The sequence below is a fragment of the Salvia hispanica genome, chromosome 1 (genome assembly GCF_029641045.1).
Source record: "Salvia hispanica isolate PSC_SH4W2 chromosome 1, Shi_PSC_v1, whole genome shotgun sequence".
Classification (NCBI taxonomy): domain Eukaryota; kingdom Viridiplantae; phylum Streptophyta; class Magnoliopsida; order Lamiales; family Lamiaceae; genus Salvia; species Salvia hispanica.
Genome location: NC_142692.1, coordinates 66,504,126 through 66,524,994, shown reverse-complemented (window position 1 = coordinate 66,524,994; position 20,869 = coordinate 66,504,126). Strand labels below are relative to the sequence as shown.

At 39.6% G+C, this 20,869-nt stretch overlaps 2 protein-coding genes across 9 annotated transcripts; both read right to left on the bottom strand.

The window, feature by feature from the left end:
• Positions 1–1,323: 1,323 nt before the first annotated feature.
• Positions 1,324–17,682, bottom strand: LOC125217839 (E3 ubiquitin-protein ligase UPL1). Of its 4 annotated transcripts, none has more exons than XM_048119393.2 (18): positions 17,267–17,682; positions 16,389–16,484; positions 16,110–16,316; positions 7,574–14,258; positions 7,197–7,459; positions 6,348–7,106; positions 5,957–6,271; positions 5,514–5,715; positions 5,135–5,424; positions 4,763–5,046; positions 3,402–4,563; positions 3,159–3,305; positions 2,992–3,072; positions 2,664–2,889; positions 2,436–2,575; positions 1,952–2,058; positions 1,712–1,857; positions 1,324–1,632 (listed from the first exon to the last, which is right to left on the bottom strand). In XM_048119393.2, exons 1-17 carry the CDS (start codon positions 17,297–17,299, stop codon positions 1,755–1,757), a joined length of 11,100 nt encoding a protein of 3,699 aa, XP_047975350.2. In that variant the 5' UTR covers positions 17,300–17,682; the 3' UTR covers positions 1,324–1,632; positions 1,712–1,754. The 4 variants fall into 4 exon arrangements, with proteins under 4 accessions (XP_047975350.2, XP_047975351.2, XP_047975348.2 ...); XM_048119394.2 differs by having other exon boundaries at positions 7,197–7,438; XM_048119391.2 differs by having other exon boundaries at positions 7,197–14,258.
• A 407-nt stretch (positions 17,683–18,089) lies between these two features.
• On the bottom strand, positions 18,090–20,650 carry LOC125217840 (uncharacterized). 5 transcript variants are annotated; one of them, XM_048119396.2, is made up of 4 exons: positions 20,450–20,520; positions 19,811–19,873; positions 19,384–19,451; positions 18,090–19,258 (listed from the first exon to the last, which is right to left on the bottom strand). In XM_048119396.2, coding segments are annotated over exons 2-4 (978 nt in total). In that variant the 5' UTR covers positions 19,813–19,873; positions 20,450–20,520; the 3' UTR covers positions 18,090–18,350. The 5 variants fall into 5 exon arrangements, with proteins under 5 accessions (XP_047975353.2, XP_047975352.2, XP_088912458.1 ...); XM_048119398.2 differs by lacking the exon at positions 19,811–19,873 and having other exon boundaries at positions 18,465–18,651; positions 18,737–19,253; positions 20,450–20,650; XM_048119395.2 differs by lacking the exon at positions 19,811–19,873 and having other exon boundaries at positions 18,090–19,253; positions 20,450–20,646.
• Between the last annotated feature and the right edge of the window lie 219 nt (positions 20,651–20,869).

The window sequence follows — 20,869 nt, the reverse complement described above, 5'->3', positions numbered from 1 at the left end:
TTTATCTGATCTCATTATTAAAAAAAAAAGTAGTACTAATTATATATTAAAGAAAAATAACAATTGCCCACCGTGAAAAATATTCTCCATGAAAAATTTTCCTAAAGAATTTTCAACCGTTTAAAATGCTAATAACATTTTATATTTCATGCACATAAATTTTATGTTTATTTTATTCCATATCCAGACAGTTCACACCTAATCTTAATTTGCATACCAGCCATCACCTAAATATTGCATTTGACCATTTTTTCCATCTAGGATAGAACAACATTTCTCTAGTAAAGAAACAAAAGCTCTCATAGTAGTCACTCTTTTCCATAAGAGCATGCAGTTTTGATAAAAATAGAAAGAAAATAATTAAAATATTATTAGTAAATAATAAGTCTCACTTCATTAAAAATAAATGAGCTACCAAAATTTAAAAAAAATGCATACTTTTGTGAGATGAACTAAAAAGGAAAGAGTACATATGTAATGAAAGGAGTATCATAGGGATTATTTCTTTTGTTTTACAAATAATCCATCCATCGTCCCACTAAAAATATTAGTGCTGCGTATTTTTCTTTTTCAAATACTATGCATTTCTGTAAAACACACTGCTCATTCCGTTATTTGTTTCACTTTATCTTCTTTAACAAACTAAACATAAATAGGTGTAGTTTCAAACAAAACCATATCATTTTTAATAAAATATAATTTTTTCGATTACTATATTTATCTTCTTTAACACACTAAACAAAAACATGTGAAATTTCGTACCAAACTAGAAAGATGTCATTTTCAATGAGACGAATTAATATTTATTAAAGTTGGTTATGAATCTTGTGATATAGACCTCCATAGGGTAATCAGTAATGAACCCAGCCTGTTGCTACCCCTCCATTGTTGTTTCATGTTTGTTTAATTACAATTCTTCCAAAAAAAGAACATTGCTTTTTATTTTAATATTTGCTGAAGAGCACATTTGGTTGTTTTGTTTAATTTATTGTTAACCTACATAAACAATTTGTAAAAAAATATTCGGAGGAATGAAAAATAGTAAGAAATCAGAAACGATACCATCTCTTCCAACAGAAGATACTTATACTTTTCTATTTTATTTTCATTCATTTTCTATTTATGATAAATTTTTCTTTCTAGCATTATAATTCATGTCGTCCACTACTATTTTTATAAAAAAATAAGAGTAGGTCATTAGTGACACCATCAAAATGATGAAAAAAGAATAGCAGGTGAATTAATGATTATTTGTGAAGGAGAATCTTGATCCAGCTACAAATTATGAGATCATTTATATACAGATATATACACACACAAACATATACGAAAATGCTTAGATCATAAACACCAAAACCTGTACAAAACAGGACAAAATCTAGCAATTGTTTGTAAATAAATGGCAAAAGTGGTTATTGTAGTAAGCTAGAGTAGAGCCAGCCAATAGGCAGATGAAGAATATATAAGTATCTAAGAATGATTCAATCCCACATAGAGAGCAAAAAAAGGTGTTTCTGTTCCCTCCTCCCCCCATCTATATCTCTTTCATCAACTCCGCCACTACGGAAAGTGAAGCGCCATTCATCACCGCCTACATACTAGTCTCGACGCGACTGCCTCAGCACTTCATAACTGCAACAAAAAATGATAATAAGACAGCTTCTCAATCAAATAAGTATATTTCATCTGTGCCAGCTAATAACCAACGTACTTGTACATTGCAGTGGAGAATCCGATAGCTAGAACTGCATCAATTAACCAAACCCAAATCCTTCGCTAGCCTCGTGGATTGCCAGCAATAAACGCTCTTGAAGCTGTTCCTTTGAGGAATACTCCGGAAGGTCCAGTTGGTTGAAGCTGGGAATAGTGCAAATATATCAAATCAATACACACAGCACAGTTTAAATATGCACGTAGTTAGAGAGCCATATCTGCAACCACGGATATTTACCAGGTATGAGCAGATGGAAGTCTCTCAGGAGCTCCATATGCTTTGTGAATCTGAAACTTCTGCGGACCTGATATGCCTTGCAGTGCCTTAAACCCTTCCAAAGGAACCTAATACACCAACAATCCATATCAGTCTTAAGAAATAATGATCAAACGCAATGAATAAATACATTGCAACACTTTGTAGAGTATGCATAAAAAACAAATTGGTGGATTCAATTAGAGCCTAGACACTAAGTAAATCAACAAATATTAAGCAACATTGCACGTGTGATTATTGTTTTAAAACATCACTTTGGGTGGATTCAATTAGAGCCTAGACACTAAGTAAACCAATGATTACCCTTCTTTTCTCAGAAACCAAAGAACTAAATTCAAGCATATAAACTCTGTTCAAATTTCACATTTTATGTCAGTAATAAATGCCATTAAGGTTGACTGTGGCAATAAATAAACAGAAATAACTTCAGCTTCAGGTAAATCACCTTCGAAGTGCCTGTTACAAATTGGAGTAATCTCGCCATATCTTCCTTGTTGAATGCCTCAACAACCTCCCAGAACCACTGAACAACATTAGATGCTGATGTGTAACCAGTATACTCCGTATTCGCTTTCAGATCAGCCACTGCAAGGACATTGGAATCATATTCAAGTTTCATGATTAAAACAAACCAGTGAGTATTTGCCTGATTAGACAAGGCTTGCCAACTTACAATCAATCTCTGGCAGACCACTAATTAATAATTCAAGCTCCTTATCATTGAAAATTGATATAAGCTCTCGTGGTACTAATTCATTGAAACCATCAAGGAACGAACTTATTTGAGGGCGGATGGCATTGGTCAAGATATGATCAGCAACGAGGTCTACATATTCATGCTTCGTCTCCTCTGTCACTCTGATATTCCTTCCTCCCGGTTTGAGCTCATAATCGGTAACCTTCCAATCACAATCAGGTCAGGAGTTTTAATTTCTTTTGGGTGACCTCAAATATCAAGAAAATTCACAAATGAGCAACAGCTAAAAGATTAATATCTCTACCTCTGTTTTCTCATAAAGGATGTGCTTTTCTTCATCTGCATCCATGCTAAAGGTCAGATCAGGTATGTCACTCACATCATTCTGCAGAAAAAGAGGACCCAAGGTAATTTAGGAACTAAGTGATGAGTTTTTCTATATTAAGTAATTCACTTCATACTCCTACTCACCTCCAGCATCCATTTCAAATTTTTATAATAATCAGGATCAACAGCCTCAATATCATGATATGTCACCTTCACGCCGAGGATATGCTTGTAGAAGGACCGAGTAAAATATACATCAAGCAATTGTCCATCAAAGAGTGCCTTGGCTACCTATAAGAAACATAGAGTATAACAATGTTAATTAGTGAAAACACCAATAGATGAAAGCAATAAACCTAACATAAGAGAGGTCCTTCAGACAATTACCACGCGGCCAATAAATCTGAAATAAGAGAGATGTTCAGTTTGATATACAGAATTAGGATTTGGCTGAAAAGTCGAATTATTTCCAACTGTAGTGAACAGTAGAGCTCCTTTGTCAAAGATGACCCTTGATAATAACTGATACCATTCCCTAGTCAAGCCACCGGCATCAATACCCTCTTCACCTTGAAAATGAACATTCAACCTTCCCTTAAGATCTTGATTTGGTCGCATTCGAAGTTGATTATACGAATCCTCTAAAATGTATGCCCGTCTAACACTAATACGCAGAGGTCCTGAGAGGTGTTGGTCATGCTGCTGCCGGATCCTGGATCGAAAATAAGCTCTTTTGTTGTCAAAATCAATCAACCTGGGAGCTTTGAGCAGCATTGAGAGTGATTTTTCCAATAAACCAGGATTCTGCCTCACAAAAGCATTAAGAAGGCGTCGGTGCTTCTCAGCAAACCTCACAAATGTGACAGATCCATCAAATATCCTGTAAGCATCCACACTTTTAATAGATAACGGAACTGAACTCCCACCAGACTCTTTCACTTCTCTTGCAGTCACATTGGATTGATCTTGCTGCAATATTGAACTGTTTGCCTGCAATTTTTCACATAGAACAAAAAATCCCTCAATGAAAGGTAGGAGTCTCTGAGTTCCAGGCGGAAGAGGAGGAGACGCTGAAGAAGAACCCTGTATATGGTCACCCATGCTAATGTTTGAGGCAACTGAAGACTGGGAGGTCTGATTTAACTCCGATTCCATTGAACTAATGCACTCACTTAGTTCTTCCCATAGTGGCTCCAAAGCCACATTTAACTTCCACATTGTAGCATGTTCTTCCTGTTCTTCATCATTCACCCTTTCCTTATCACTGGCATTCCTCTCTTTGGCCTTGTCACTGTCACTGTCATCACCAACAGAAGTGAGCGAGCTGAGAATCTGAAGAACCCGAAGAACAGCAGCCCCAGCCATGGACCCAGCACTCAAACCCAGCATGTGCGTGTCTCTAAGTGTAATAAGTTCATTTGCAGCCGAGCTGCTCAATCTATGAGCTAACTCCGAGAGCTCCACAACAAAAAATTTGCGATGAGCAGCAGCTACAGAGGCCAATTTCCTCAGCACATCACCAGCGAGTGTGTAAACTTTGTCTGAAAGCCTGATTCACAAAAAAATACTGACTTAAGCTCTGACATAATTTTCACTTGCAGTATCAATTGCTAAACAACAACAAAAAAATTAACAAAAGAATTCAACCAATTCTGAAAAACAAAGTAGGCACATATAACTGGAGGTCAGCCATTTTGCATGAAACTCAGTAGAAGAAATAAAGAGAGATCAGATCTCAAAAATAGTACCCTTCATGCCCAAGAAGAGCACAGAGATTTTGCAGATCTGAATGAGGCAACAGTAGGAAAATATCATAAGTCCTAATACTTCTCTGGCCATCTGATTTGGAAGCACTGGCGCTTTGGTCAAGTTGACTAGATTCCACTAGTGATACATGAGAGTCTGTGCGAGTTTCAGTGGTGGTTTCATTTCCAGGAGGGTTTTCAGCTGGAGGTGCAGTTTCTTCAGTATTAATTTGAATATCTACTTTGGATGCAGCAGCATACACCACCACTTGGAGTAGACCCATGACCTTTCAGTGAACAAGAACAGATGTATCACTTACACAGAACTGATTCCAACAGAAGCTTTTAAAATGAATTAGAAATGATAACACGGACCTGCTCAAGGTGCGCAATACTGCGTAAGAACAGTGGTTCACTTAAGAGTCTCAGAAGTAATATCAAAGGGACATCCTTGTTCTCTGAGCTTTCAGAAACGTAGACATGATGCTCTCCAGCAGTGATTTTTTCCTTGCCTTTTGCATTCTTCCCCTCTGACTGGTTCGTATGTGCAAAATCAGGAATAGTTGAGCTCTCAAAGTGGAAAAGAAGACTGGCCACACCAGAATGATTTGTAGCCAGATATGTTAGAATCTCAAGTACCCTTCGCAACACAAGTGGAGGAACACCTGAATAAAGCACAATCACCCTTATAAGATCCAAGAGATAAAGAGAATTTCCTATTACCATTAGGAAAAGAGTGGAAAATGTAAAATACCATCACATAATTGAGATCGACCATAAACAACATCAGACTGACAACCATAGAGCCTCTGTGTATTCATTGAAGTCACTGCACCCATGATGCTGACTGTCTCAGGCTTTATCATGTCAAGAAGAAGTCGAACAAGTATTGCTCTTGTGTCATTGTGTGAGCACAAGTTCAATAAAAGTCTCTGCAGTAGACCCTTCCCAAGAGGCTATAAAAGGCAAACGGTAAGAAATATTTTAGCTACGCTATTACAACTAAGATTCAGCTATTAGCTTAATGGAAAAAAAATACTTCATCCCATGTAGCAAAATTGATTAAAAAAAGTGATTCCGAACAATAAAGAGATGCAATCAATACTTTCTTGGTCATAGGTCATTGTGCTAGCTAAGAAGCTGGAAGAGAATTCACCTATATAGTATTTGTTGTAAAGCAAACCATAGAATAATTACCTGTGCCAGCCGTAATAGACGAATTAATGCTTTCAAGCCATTAGCATCCAGAAGTGGTTCTCCCTCAAGTTCATTCAACTTCAAGTTCTCAGATACTGAAGATGCCCTCCTTCCAATATTTACTCCGACACCCCTGTCCATAACTGTTTGCCTATCAAAACCAAACCTGTTTCCCCTAGTGTTCAATCTCTGGCTACTTCCAAACAAGCTGCGAGCATGGTAGTGGCTCATTGCTCTGTCTCTAAGCATTTGTGCTTCAGCAAGTAATGGAGATGGCAATGCAGATAATAAAGCCTCTGAAGATGTCAAAAGCACCTAGCAGACACAAACAGAGAAAATAAATAAACAAACACATAAATTAAGCCTAGCATTTAGAGTTTAAGAAGCAGACCTCTTCACGCAGATCAGCTGGAAAAGTGGCAATAATTGAAGCATTGTCCATGTCAACTGGTTGTCCTTCTGATTGCTGTGCAATCCTTTGTGCCCGTTGTTGTGCAAGAACTTCAGCTTGAATATCCGGAGGAAGCGCAGCTAAAAACTCTGGATCAATGTCTTCAACTCTTGGAGGTGCGTATGTAGGTGCTGGAGCAGACTGAGCTTGCTGAGAAGCAAGAACCTCTGCACGAAGATCTTCTGGAAGTGCTTCCAAGAATGTCGGATCTATGGCATTAGCATTAGAAGCCTCACCGTTCAAACTAGCTTCATCTGTCTGGCCTGCATCTTGAGCCACCAGCTGAGTTGATGGTTCCTCTAGACTGGCCCCAGATGGAGGTAATCCTGAATCCACCTGATCTCTTTCCACATCAGTAGCATTCATATCGACATCTGCACTTTCTGGAACAGAGGAAGCATGACTGCCTGGACCAGCCATATCGGGCTCACCGACCAATATTGCATGACAACTAGACTGGCTATCTGGTCCTGGGGATCTATCAAAATCATCAGCCTGAGATGGCACAACACCACTTGAAGTCCTATCAAAGGGCACAACATCCTGAGCCACAGAACCAGAAGGTGTCTCCAGTGGCTCTGTTCCAATAGCATTTCCATCCCCAGTTTCCATGATATCCAAACCAATGTCACTTGGCTGAACTTCAATCGCTTGATGACGATAACCAGCTGGTTCAGCAACAATATCTGGGTTTACTTCCTGTAACAGTTGAAGTGCAGTTAGTTGATTATCTTGGTCATCATAATTAATATGTTGATCAATATTCAATTGTGTCACAATTTCACTGACCTCTATTGCCAGTTGATTATCAGTGGCCACAACTGGATCATCTTCCTGCCTTTCTGGTAATACTTGGTTCTGTGAAAGCCGTTCAGAAGCACTTTCAGCAGGACCAGTATTGCTTAATTGCGATATGAACTGCTCTTCAACTGCTTGAGCAATTGCTGCAGCTTGACCACCACCTTGGGGTTGGCCATCATCAGTCCAGCGGCCATCACCTGGCCCTCTTCGGCCCGATCCGCGCAAGGACTCTAAACCAACAGAAAAGTCAGCTAGTTGAGGTGGTGCAGAACCACCCAGCCGATCACCAAAGAGATTAGTTGGTGCATTGTCATAAGGAAGAACAGGAGCATCAAACATATAAAAATGGGCTAGATCAAGGTTACCAGCAGAAAGGCCTTCAGCATCCCGGGATGAATTCCCAGCAGATGACCACATTGAAAACAAATCACCGGAATTTGATGGCCTTGAAAGGAGAGGATGTTGAAGACCATTGCCTTCTGTAACTGACCGCTCATAGGATGTTCTATTTGCCTGACGACGGCGCTCAAATCCAAAAGACCTACGGATTCCAAAGAAGTCATCAACATTAACGCCTTCAAAAGCTTCAGCTGACACATCAATTAGGCCTCCCCCTGCTCCAGGTTGTCCAAGGACCTGCAAATGATCTAACCCATCAAGGGCTTCCCTCCACCTAACCTCAATTACACGGTTTTCATGGAAATCATCATCCTCATCATCAACCATATCATTATAGTCATCACCTAAGCCAGTATCATCATGGTCCTCCACATCTGTATCAGCCAAGGACATCAAACCAGTGCCATCTTCTGCTATATCTTCATCCTCATCCTCTCCGTCATCATCATCCTCACCATCATCACCCATGTCATCTTCTTCTTCATTCATATCATCATCTCCTCTATTTTCTACATGAAAAGACATCTCAATTTGCTCTCCATTGGGTAATGCACCACTTTCCTCCATATCCTCACGCATATAATCATCCCCAAGATCCAAAGGTGTGTCCGTAGTTGGATCCTCAATCCTCATCTCTTGTTCCTCCGACTGGTTTGGGTTTGCATTTTGATCACCATTATCCCGAGAATTATCTGGGAGCACAGCTTCAGAACTAGCATTCCCACTAAGCCCTTGTTCAGAACTTCTATTTTCAGCAGAAGATTGTAATTGTTGAGAAGCTGTAGCTCCAACACCCTGTGAATCGGACCTTCCATTTGGACCATTTACCTTTTTCCTACTCAGTGTATCAGCCCTGGAGATTTGTTCACTAGCATTTGCAGCCCTTGTCAAGCTTTCCAGAGACTTGAGTATGAGATTCACAACTTTCGGTGCATCAGGGTGGTCCAAGTCATTTACCTGAAGAATACCCGAGAGGCAATGCACAATCCCACCATCTATCATGCTTTTGGCAATGTCAGGAGAACACCCAGAACCAGGAAGGTTGGCAGCCGAAGAATTCTTTGACAGAATGGAGTAGACCAAATCAACAAAAGCAAACACTTTCTTATCAGGTAACAAGCTGCTACTAGAAGAATTGCTCTCAACATTTGTGAATAAAGACAAAGCTTTTACAAGTTCATTCACTACCCTTCTCCTTCCCTCACTAGAGCGGCCAGCCAATACAACCAAAAACCATGAAGCTTTTTCAGAGAGCTTGTCTCTCCATTCATCAGGGCCAGCAGACTTATCTATCGCCAAGGGAAGAAGACGATGTAAAACATGATGAACTATGCCCCCCTGTCCAGGACATTCGATATGACTAGCCCCACGTTGTTGGCACATTTCCAGATCTCGTTTCAAGATTACTCCGACAACGTGAACATACATAAGCATAATATCGCTCAATAGCTTCAGAACAAAAGTCACTTTAGCAAGAGCAGCTGATTTCTCTGACTGGCTGTCTGTTCCAATCTTTACTGTTTCATTAACCTTCAATTTACCCTTCACTTTGTTAGCTGGTTCATCTATATCCATAGCACTAGCATGCCCACCCCAGTCATCATCACCATGGTATGGAGGATAAGTTGACACAATCTCAAGTAGGTGATCAATGACTTGAGTAAGATTTGCTGATACCTTTTTGTGGGCTTTGGAAGACTTAATAGACCCATCAACCTTATTTTCAGTTAGTCTAATGCATTCATTAGTAGATACTCCAGTGTCAAAACTGGAAGCTTTTTTCTCTTTATCTTTGTCTTTATCTTTAGATAGCACTATAATGCACCTCCCTCCTGATGTTTCCAACTGACAGACAGCAGCCACTGCTCTCATAAAAATCTCTGGATCTCTGGATATAACAGGTGCCATAGATGTCAAAAATGTTCTAGCCAATATACGCCCTCCATGTCTGCTTCCACTAAGTGTTTGGCGTATCTCCAATTCCATAGCTGTTTGCAGTGTCTGAGGATCCTCTAGAAGATGTCTAACAATAGCAGATGCTAAGGTGTCATACCCAGGAAAAAAACAACTTCTTGGAAGGCTAAAGAGGGCAATCATACCACCACTTTCAAGAAATTGTACAGCCAGAGCATGTGATTTTGTCAGGCGAGCACATAACTGAAGTACGGCCTGCATAATAATTGGGGGCACATGTCTTTTTATCAGGTCACAAGCAATTCCAAGTACTTTATGACTCTCCTCCATTGTCAAGTAACCCGTTGGCTTTCCAAGAAGTTTTTCAAAGGCAGGGCTATCCTTAGCAGATTCATCTTTACATTCGTCAGCAGGTAATGAATTCTCTTTTATTGTTTCAGATGGTGCTTGATTTCCTGACAAGCCAGATAAAGCTCCAGGAACTGTTGCCTCATCAGTATCCCCAGATATCTTAGGCCTAGACTGCACCAAATCATCCAAGATAAGAAGTAATGCACTGATGCATTTGGGGACAAGAAGCTCTTGGGGCACCTCTGTCCTCTCCATAAAATTAATCAAGATACCTACTGCGATTGAGACAATCCCATTTTGTGCCGCAATTTCCCGGGTACTTCCATCTTCTGAAAGAAGTAATGCCAAAGTATGTGAAATCATACCCAATGCACAGCTATCCTTGGAAAAGTCAAGTGGGCAAAGCTTTAGCTGCTGAACAATATAAGAAATTACTTTTGAGCGATCTTCCCCCTTGCTCCTACTACAAAGAGTCCCCAGTAAATCTGTCAAGGGGAATGCCATTGAATCACAACCTTGAAATAATTTCATTGCCACAGCAAGGATATAATCCACTGGAGGGGGTTTTGCCTGTCCCTCTTCAGCTGAAGCATCAGAGGACTTATCAGCCCCGTCAACTTTATGCGTTTCTGCAGAATTTCCTAGGGATAAGGCCAGGGCACGAGCTAGCTCATCATCCTCTTGCACAGGATCTTCAGCATGACTAAACAACCATTCCATTGCCATCTCAACACTATTTGTTTCCACTCGTCTAAGTGCCTCCTCAGCCCTTGCTCTGGAAAACCCCATTTCAACAATAGTAGCAATTGTAGCCTCATCTGGTGGAGGCGGCATGAACCGTTGGCTCGCTGTTCCAGGTAATCCATTGCGATTTTGTTTTGCATCACTAACACCATTGTATACATGAGTGATTAGAGAAATGATGGAGGTGATGAAACCAGGACTACAATTGGGAAACATTGGGTGGTTCCAGACAGGAAGTATCACATCCAGAACTTGCGACTGCAACATGCGAACAAAGGCTTCTGGGTCCCTGGGAACAGGGAACAGCCCAATGGATAGACCAACCGCAACAGGCTGAACAAGAAGCTGAGCCTGGGATGCTGATGTTGAAGACAATAGAAGCCCAGAATTTACAAAATACTCAAGCTCTCGACAATAACTCTGCAACGTATCAAGGAGCCACGAACTCTGAGAAAGTTTGCTCCCATCACCACTCTTCTCATGCTCCGCACCTGATGTGGAAATTGCATAAGGAACATTCCACAACAGCTGACTGGTTGCGTCAAATGTTGTAAGAAGCTCCTTGAAGGTACCATGGACATAAAATTTGTTAATCATTGCAGTGTAACAAGTTCGCCGCCTGCTATCAAATGTGAGAGCAACCATGTCATCAACAACCTTTCCTAAATAGCGACACTTGACAGACAATGAGATATCAACCCCTGAGTTGGGATCTGGAAAACCCAGTGCCTCAAGAAAAACTTTCGCTAGGGCTGTTCCAATACTCTTTGAAGCAGAACTTAAGGATCCAGTTTCAGTCCTCCGACGATTTGGTAAAGTAAAAGCTTTCACAAGTGCTGTGAAGAAAGATCGCATGGTTGAAGCAAGCTTATTAAGGTTATCTGAGACCAGTACTTCTGGACTTTTCTTCTTAGTTCCATGGGGCTGAGCCTCGGTACTACTCGCTCCAGCTTCAGGATCAATTTGTAAGGCTTCCAACTGCCTACCGGTCCTACCACCACGAAGACGAGCAATACCATGTCGAGTGCGGCGACTGAAAACCTCACTTGAGCGGACCACAGATATGAAGTCACGTTCGACCCCCCACTGTGGGTGAGAACTATTTCTGATTGACACAGGATTCATGTATCTAATAGATGGAATATTAGCATCATCATCACTCTCCCTTCCAGCGACATTAGACGGGCCAGTATCTGCATTTTCAGGCTCCACTTCGACATTTCGTTTCTCCTCCACCTTCAACTCACAGCATAGAGATACTTGCCACAGAACTTCCCTATAAGCTTTCCCAAGGTCTTTCAATACATCTGCATCTGCAGAACCTAGTTCAGAAACAATGGTGGTTGCTCCTTTTAACAAAGAATTGGAAAGAGATAAGATTCCTTCCAAAGTAGAGAGGCTCTTCAAGATCTTTACTCTCTGAGAAACTTCCACCTGAGCAAGGTGGGATCCCTTAATTGAACTCAAAAGTTCATCTGTTGACTTCAAATGTTCCCTTAGGAAAGAACATACTGCACGAGCAAGTGAAGCAGAATGTTGAGCAGAGAAATTTTTAAAAGCAACAGCTACACTTTGACCAAGAGATACTGAAGGAGGCAACAGAGGTAAAGAAAACAATTCCAGGACACATTCAATTCCCTTCTTCTCAACGAATATACGGCAAGTATCAGAATTCTGAAGAATTGTTTCTAGAAGACGAGCAGCATTGCTTATACAATCAGGCAAAAATGATTCAATATTTGATAATGATGAATCAGGGGCCGAGTCTGAAAATGGTTCAGAACTTCCAGGCTTGGATGGATCTCTGTCATCAGAAGAAACCACATCTTTGTTATCAGGTTCAGTTTCCATTGGAACAGGTTGAGAGCTGCTTGGGCATTCTGTAGATGGAGATGCCGAGTCAAGTCCAGATCCTATTTTAGCAATTTTTGTCAATACCTCAATCAGCATGTCTACACCCGGTCCCCGCAAAGAGGAAGCATGTCGCATGAGTTCATCCAGGCCACTTGATAAGGAACCAGATGTATCAGCAGCGAGAGCTCGCAGGTACTGTTTGGAAGTGAAGACTCTTACGAAGCACCTCAGAGCATTGCGGTCTTTCACAGCCTGAAGACCGTTGTTGTTCAAACACAATGCATCAAGACACTGTGGTATGCAAGTAATAGCCTCAGCCGAGCAAAGAACACCATCCATTATGGCATCCATAAAGGCAGAAGGAAGACCTGCTGCTTCTAGGATAGAAAAACAGGTAGGATCTTTGTGAATTACATCACTCATTACAGTAGCTGCAAGTGAAAATACACCCCCACCAAAATCTTTAGCCCGTTTGAATATTATACACAAGCAATGTGGCAACAAGCTCTCTTCGGTACCATACATACGAGCTGTTGTTCCGGGAGCATAAGTTCCAAGTGATATAGCACGCAATAAGGCTTTCATCAACAGCCGACGGTGATAGGAAACCAGTGCCTCGGAGTAAAGAGGCTGCAGACTATCAAGCTCAGCAGAAGCACTTGTACCTATCTCAGAACCACCATACTCCGAACTTTCAAGATCTCCAGAAGTACTTTGTTGCTTTATACCATTTTCAACATGAGATACTTCTACCATTAGGCGTGAAATGGTATCATCAAGGCCTCCCAAGTCCCGAAAAAGAGCAGCAGCTGGATTGCTGTAATCCATGAAGGCTTCCAAAACATGTACAGCTGTGCTAACCAAATGCAAGTGCTGAGGGTCAGTATCTTTTAATAGAGGTAGAAGAGTGGGGATAAATCCAGCTTCACGCATGGCTGAGCAACCTGATGATGATGATACCAAAACTGTAACTAGAGACAACAGAGCCTCAGCAAAAACAACAGACCACTTTGATGAATTATTTACAACTGAGCCAATTGCCTTTTGCATAAGGCTGGAGAGAATGCCACGATGTCCACCAGATGTCACAGCTGTCAGTACAGTGGGCTGACGTGACCTATCTTGACAAAGAGCAACCAGGGAAAGAAGACTTAAAATTCGAATCTTTTCTGGAACTGCATCTTCGTAGCTTAACATAGTAACCAATTCATTGATGAACTCTGGCTCAGCATTGAAGAAAGAAACAAGGTCATCAGTATCACTGCATGCTTGAACAAGAACCACAAAGGCATAGAGGCGGATACAAGTATATTGCTGCCTTGCTTCTAGGGAGCTGAAAGCCCTAGCAAACCTCAACCTTGTCAAAAGCGAAAATCTCAAGCTATGGGGAACTTTATAATCTACAACTAATTTATTCAGAAGTTCAAGATTAGACTCTTTGCTTGCATTCACATCAGGCATGTGTATAACTTGTAAACCCCTTGTTTTCTGTTCTGTAGAAGTAGGTTCAACTGACGCGTCTTCATTCACAGAATAAAATTCAAAATGCAGAGTGCTACCCAACTCAAGAGCAATAGGGTCAGATATATCCTGTAAAGCACATGGAATCAATCCAAGACCTTCTTCTTTACCCCCCCATCCCTGAGCAAAGGAAAATAATCTTGAATTTAGTGAAACATCCCTTATTATATACTTTCCAATGGATTTTTTTAGAAATGCAGCCAAAGTCTGCAGACAAGCCTCCACGACATCTGCATCGGTGGAAGCAAGAAGAGATGACAAGTGATGCTGCACCAACAAAAATAATGGGATAAGTAAAAACAGCAAATGGAACATAAACATCCAACATTATGAAAGAGCACTGGATAACCACTGAAGCTGCCAGAGGATACTCCACAGAAAACATGAGAGAGTAAACAGAATAAGTGAACGGTATTCCTTGTCACAGTTTTTTACAACTTCTAGAGCTCGTTAAGCAAAGCATATCCCCTCGGAGTGCAAACATATAGAGGGACAAAATAGTGTAAAACACAGACTTTTAGAGTAGCTCATCACAATGCCACTGCTTTGATCCCTAAGCCCAGGCAAGTGGTGAACTTCCACCCCCCAGGACGATCAGATTCAACAATTCCTCCTCCTCCAGTCTACAGTGAATGTGATGCCCACAAGCACAAAATTTTTAACTACTTTCTAATTATTCATAATCAGAGCGCAGTAAAAGTTAGGACAACCCAATCTACCCAACGTGTGATAGTTCCACTCTCAAAAGATGTCACATTATTTTATGATAAAGAGACAAACTTGATAATATAAGGGTAAAGCAACAGCACACTTTAAGAAAAAACAAGTCCACATGATTGTAAACATGCAGCAGATAAGAGTTTAAGACATTAAGCAACACTATCCAACAATGTTGCTTAACACTCGACAGTAAAAAATTTACAAATACCAAGTTCCCCCTTTATAGAGTTTTACTTAATTAACAGAAGAGCACTATACAGCAAGCAGATTACACACAGAACATCAACAGATTAAAAATTATAAGTTCAAAAATTTACTCTTATGTAAGAAGTCTCTTCAGTTAATAAACAACTATTACAAAGAGATGGGAAATTCCTGAAGGGAAAAACATTCCAAAAATACATACAACTTTAGTCTCTAAAGCATGTCCAGCACAGAAAAGGCTATAAAAATCTTTGTGAATTGAGGCCCACCAGGATAATTCTAAATATAACAGTATCCATTACCCCCTCTGGGAGATCTTTTTTTATCGTCCATAAGTGCACAAGCTCCTTCATTGACAATATACATCTATTTCTCTAATCCCTTCTATTTGCGTAATGGAGTAATATTAATACAGCAAAAATTTCTTCAAGTGCAAACTATTTACTAGCTGCTAGCAGCTGGGGTGAAGACAAATCTGGAAGCTTTTATTTCTCTTTTTCTCTGGCTGATGAACAGGAGGTATGGATGACTTGGCCAGCTATCCACTACAGATTGTAGGAGCATCATGTAATTCTCAACCTCTCAGTATTCAAATTTGACTGTCAATTTGTGAAATTGCACTCCCTATCAAATCCCCTCTTCTCTTTACTGAGCTATCTATTTTATCCTGGTTAGTTGCAGACAAACCACAATAGAATCTAACATTATCAAATACAAGCCAATGATCATTATCTCCAGAGATAATCAACCATGTACCCCAAATTATACCAATGACATCGTAATGCGATATATTGGAGTTGGCTTAGGCTCGGACCACATTTTGTCATACCGCACCAAATTTCATGTGTTAAACAACCAAATCTACTGGATGCATTTCCCACCTAATTAACTTGCAAAGTACTGGGGCCTCAAAGAAAATAACGAACGTGGAGTGGGGAGAACCTAGTATGGAAGTTTTCATAACCATGTGCTACACTAAGACACTACTGACAGACGACTATCCTGGTCAGAGATCACAGCCAGTCAGGTGATTTGAATTGAAAGGAAACACAATTTTGTCTTACTGCATAATAATTTAAGCTCTCTTAAAAAAATGCTAAACCAATTGCACCAGCTAGTACCAAAATTAAGACAATAAATGTAAATAGTGCCCAAACCAAATATAGTTCAAGACATGTAAGGTAAAGGATATACCTCATAAGAGCTGTAGAAATGCTTATTAGTGCAGTTTTCTAATATCACTCTTATGACACGGAGAATCTGAAGAACGGAATCCCGTGGAAAAGGTGGATCTGATTCTAAAAAGTTCTCCTCAAGTTGCAAATCCTTCCTTGGTTTAATGAATTTCTCAAAAAAGGTGTCGAAGTGATTAAACAAGTCGACCCAATGATGGAAATCTCCCTGCATTATGGAAAATCAGCATGCAAACAACAAGTAGAGTAAAACCATTGTAGTTCGTGGGGGGTAACGCACCTTGTCAAATTCCCAAGAAAAACTTTTAAGCGGTTCCTCTATTTTCTCAAGGGGTGTAGCAGTCACATTGTTGATAAAGGATTTAATCTTCAAAGGCTACAAACGAAAGAAGGAAGATACATCATTCACAAGTATCCAAGATTTTAGGGTTGATGTCACAGCATGGGCAACATAATCATACAAATATAAGAATGGCAAAATTTATTAAAACAGTGAGAAAACATCACGAACGAACTACATAAACAAGAGTCATGCTTATAAGAAATTAGAAAGCTGGGGGATAATTTTCAGTTTGACCATCTCTCTCTCTATAGCTACAGTAATGCAGCCCTATCCGTCTTGGGAAAACCTGAACCAATTATTTATAAGGGGAGAGAGAGCTTCATCATGTAGCATTAATCAGTACAAAATCACTTTCATATGTAGAAATATGATCTGGAAAGGCTATATTTGATAGAGAAAAAATAAAGTATGATGCATCATTCATCGAGTGAAATGATATCTAAGCAAGAGTTGTGGGTTACAGCAGCACGACCCAAAACAACCAGCACATGTGAGTTTTTCAGAAAATGCACGAATGAGAACACCTAAACCGAAGCTTGAGCCAATGCAATAAGCAAAGTTGAGTGTACTCTACAGTTAATGTTAGCAAAAAGGTAAAACTGCATCAACTCAAGTTGATATTAATAAAATTCTAACGAATTATAACTATGATTGTAGGTTGTAAATCCAAAATTGTTTCCAAATCATTAGATATCAGTCTCAGTCCCCGATCACACATTCAAATAAAAACTAACCCTAAGAAGCATCCATTACACAGAATTTTATATAAAAATATAAAAGAAACGATCGGAGCACATTAGATAATTTCCACTAACCACTTCAAGCGCCCTTCTCCGCTTCAACTTCATGTTTTAAAGATCAACCAAATGCGATCATTGCCCGATTCGATAAGAAAGCCGCTCAATTAATTACTCCACCGATTCAACCACTCCGATAGTCGAGTGACCGATAGAGCGTACGCGAGAACTCAAGTGAAAAATGGATAACCTGAGGATCGGAGGGCTGAAATCCGATTAATTTGGGGAAATAGACCAAAAATTTGAACAGGATAGACAGAGGAAATCGTGTATCTACAGAGATTGAAGATCGAGAATTCCTAGGGTTTTCGGAGAGAGGTTTTTCTGGGCAATTGATGATCGCATGGAATTTGTAGCCAAGGAAAAAAGATGAAAAATTACGCTTGCGATGGAGTTGTGCTTTATATAAGGGGGAGTGAAATTTTGGGAATAATCATGAAAATGCTTCTAATATTTTGGAATTTGTTACTCCTTTTTTATTCTTTGCCACGAGAGAGTCGGCGAAAATGAGAAAATCAGCCGTTAATTTCTATAATAAAATAACTGTGTATATTATGCTACATTTATTTTATTTTATTATATCATTTCATATGAATTGAAATGAAATTACATAACTTCACTGATTTGAGCTAATTTCGTTTGATTATTATTTCATTGAAATGTGAGATTGGAGATCGAATAAACCAATCCTCTATTCACCAATTATAAAAAAAATAAACACCATTTTTCAACTTTATGTTAGCAATTATTTTACAGTTAAATTATTTTTTAGGAAGAACAAGCAATAGTAGTAGTAGTACATTATATAAACAGCACCCCTGAGCACAAAACAAAACACATATTAAAAAAAAATAATGAGATGCATTTCTTAGAGGGCAAGTAACAATAGCATAACAAGAAATACAAGATTCTTCATTCAGTCATTCTCAAAACTCAAAAGGTGAATGCCCACTTCATAAATGCATATTTGCCTGAAAAAAACATATATAAATGAGCACAAACACCACAAACTCACTTCATTTGTACAAAGATTCCATCTTAAGATGCTAGAAGAGTTAGGCTTTACTCAACTATCTACATGCTATCATAGCTATTCAGTCTCCTAAGTTTGCTTTGTAGCTGGGAATTCTTGAAATGACAACTCTTCGTCATTGTAACGGCACAGAGAAAGTATGGAACGTTGATTACTTGGAGAAAGCCCGAGGCTACCTGATGCAAGCACAAGACGCTTTCCAATATCGGGCCTTTTACGCTTATTTCTCAATGCTCCAGAACCGGGCATCTCCACGCGAGATACTTGGGGAGGTGGGATATGAACTGTTTGGGGAGGGACATGGCCTGTTGCAGGCGATTTCATCAGATTGTTATGGTATTCACATCTGTTGCTACGGGTAAGCAGCTTCCTGTGTATATATTGGGATGTGGTAAACATAGATTCTGGACCGGAGGCCACTTCATCATAATCCGAAAAATACTTCCTGATAATACCTGAAACTGATGCTGGTTCTGAAACCGTTTCACTAGTGGCCTCAGCAATCACATTTGAGTCCACCTTTTTACGCAGATTCACTTCCGCTCCGGTAGCAAATTCACGGAGAAGTTCTTTTTCAACCAGAGATTGTGGTGTGTATCGTCTATGGTGTCTCGTCTTGGGTATTTTCTTCACATTTTTCCTTTTCTTCTTCCTACGGAAACACCAAGCTGCAGAAATCTTCAGCATTGAAGCACCAAGGTACGTAAATCTTCGTATCTTAGCTTTCTTTCTTTTGCAATTTGTTTTCTTTTCAAAGGAGACGCCTCCCAGCTCAACTGAATCAGTAATCACAGTAGCAGCAGAACTGCGCTTGTGAACTTCAGCTTCATTATGCTTCGATGAATCTACACGAGTTGGAACGTTTAATAAGATAACGTCTGTTTGAAGAAACCAAGTAGCATTTGAATCCGGAAAAGCATATTTGAGAGGCAAAGACCCCGATAGGTGATAAAGATGTAATTTCCGCGTCACCTGGTCTTGCAAGAATAACAATACGACAGATCTTAGTTAAGTAGTCCAACCCAACAAAATGCAAATAGAGCAGCCTTGCACTTGAAATGTCTAAGAACAAGAGGAAACAATACACGCAACAAAAACACACCATCACTGCTTTGACACTGATAGTTCCGAATTCCGGGAAGCAACTGAGATGCGCCCTTTCGACCACTCCTACAAGTAATAAAACATATCATTAGTATAGATAGCTAATTATTTGAGTAGATAGGAAGGTTCATTGCAATCGTCACCTCATTCGCAAACAACTATATAGGGATATACTATGATAAAGAGTAAAATGAAACACCGAGTCATTGCATAAACATCCAAGCATGACACTCCCGTTAGAGGTACAAACTAAAAGTGAAGTCTACATGTTAAACTTATGGCAGCCACGAACATGACAGGAAATATAGGACATGCAATTCAATTGTCACATTGCCTTATGATTTCATACTAGAAGCTAAACATGGCATATGTTCGATAACCATAAACATTTAAGCCACCACAGCTGGGCAGAATCAGAATCTTACATTGAAATGAAATTTCTTAAAGCCTTAAAGGTACTGCAACCAATGGTTCAAGAAGAGGATTGCCTGCAGTTTGTAACCCACAGCAGAATTCTATCGTCTTCAACACTTTTAACTAACTAAAAAGCGTGCAAACCATACAAACTTTCACCATGTGCTTAAACCATATCTATCTATACAAGCAGATTTTTTTAATTAAAAAAAATCTACTCCCTCCGTCCCCTATTAGGAGTCACTCTTTGACCGGGCACGGGTTTTAAGAAATGTAAAGAAAAGTTGATTGAAAAAGTTAGTGGAATGTGGGACCCATTTTTTTATATTGGTTTTATAATAAAATGTGAGTGAATTGAGTTAGTGGAACGTAAGACCTACTTACTATTTATGGTAAAAATGAAGTGTGACTCTTAATGGGGGACGGACCGAAATGGAAAAGTGTGACTCTTAATGGGGGACGGAGGGAGTACTATACACCAAATTATCCTTCCTTTTTAATCCATACCTAATTAATGCAATACAACAACACAGTAAGTTCAATGATACAATAGGATTTGTGAAATTATGTAGGGGAGAAAACATAGCAAAATTCCATCTTCAACAGAAACTCAAGAGAAAAAAATCAAGAGTGAAGAACAAACAACAAACTTTTGAAGTCGTCGGCTGTGATATCCGGAGAAATCGAAACGGCGAGACGGGTGCCCAAGTTCGTCTCAGTAAACACTGCTTTCGGAACATCTGCCATTTGAGAAAGCAACGGGAAAACCCAGTTTTTTCTCTCTTTGCCGAAGAAGTTGAACGATTTTTAAAAATGAAATAAAGTAAAAAATGAGCAACACGTTTTATGGTTTAATCAACGCGAGATTTGATTAAATACTTTCATTTACTATGCTCGATCCATTAAATTGCACTTTATCGAGAGAAAAAAAAGGCTGCTATCTATACATAGGGAAGGGTTAGGGTTAGGATTAGGATGTCATCACCTCTTAAAATAACATCATATCATTATTCTTAGCTAATTATTTGTACATAATAAGCTACCATATGGCAAAAAAAAATTCTGAAAAA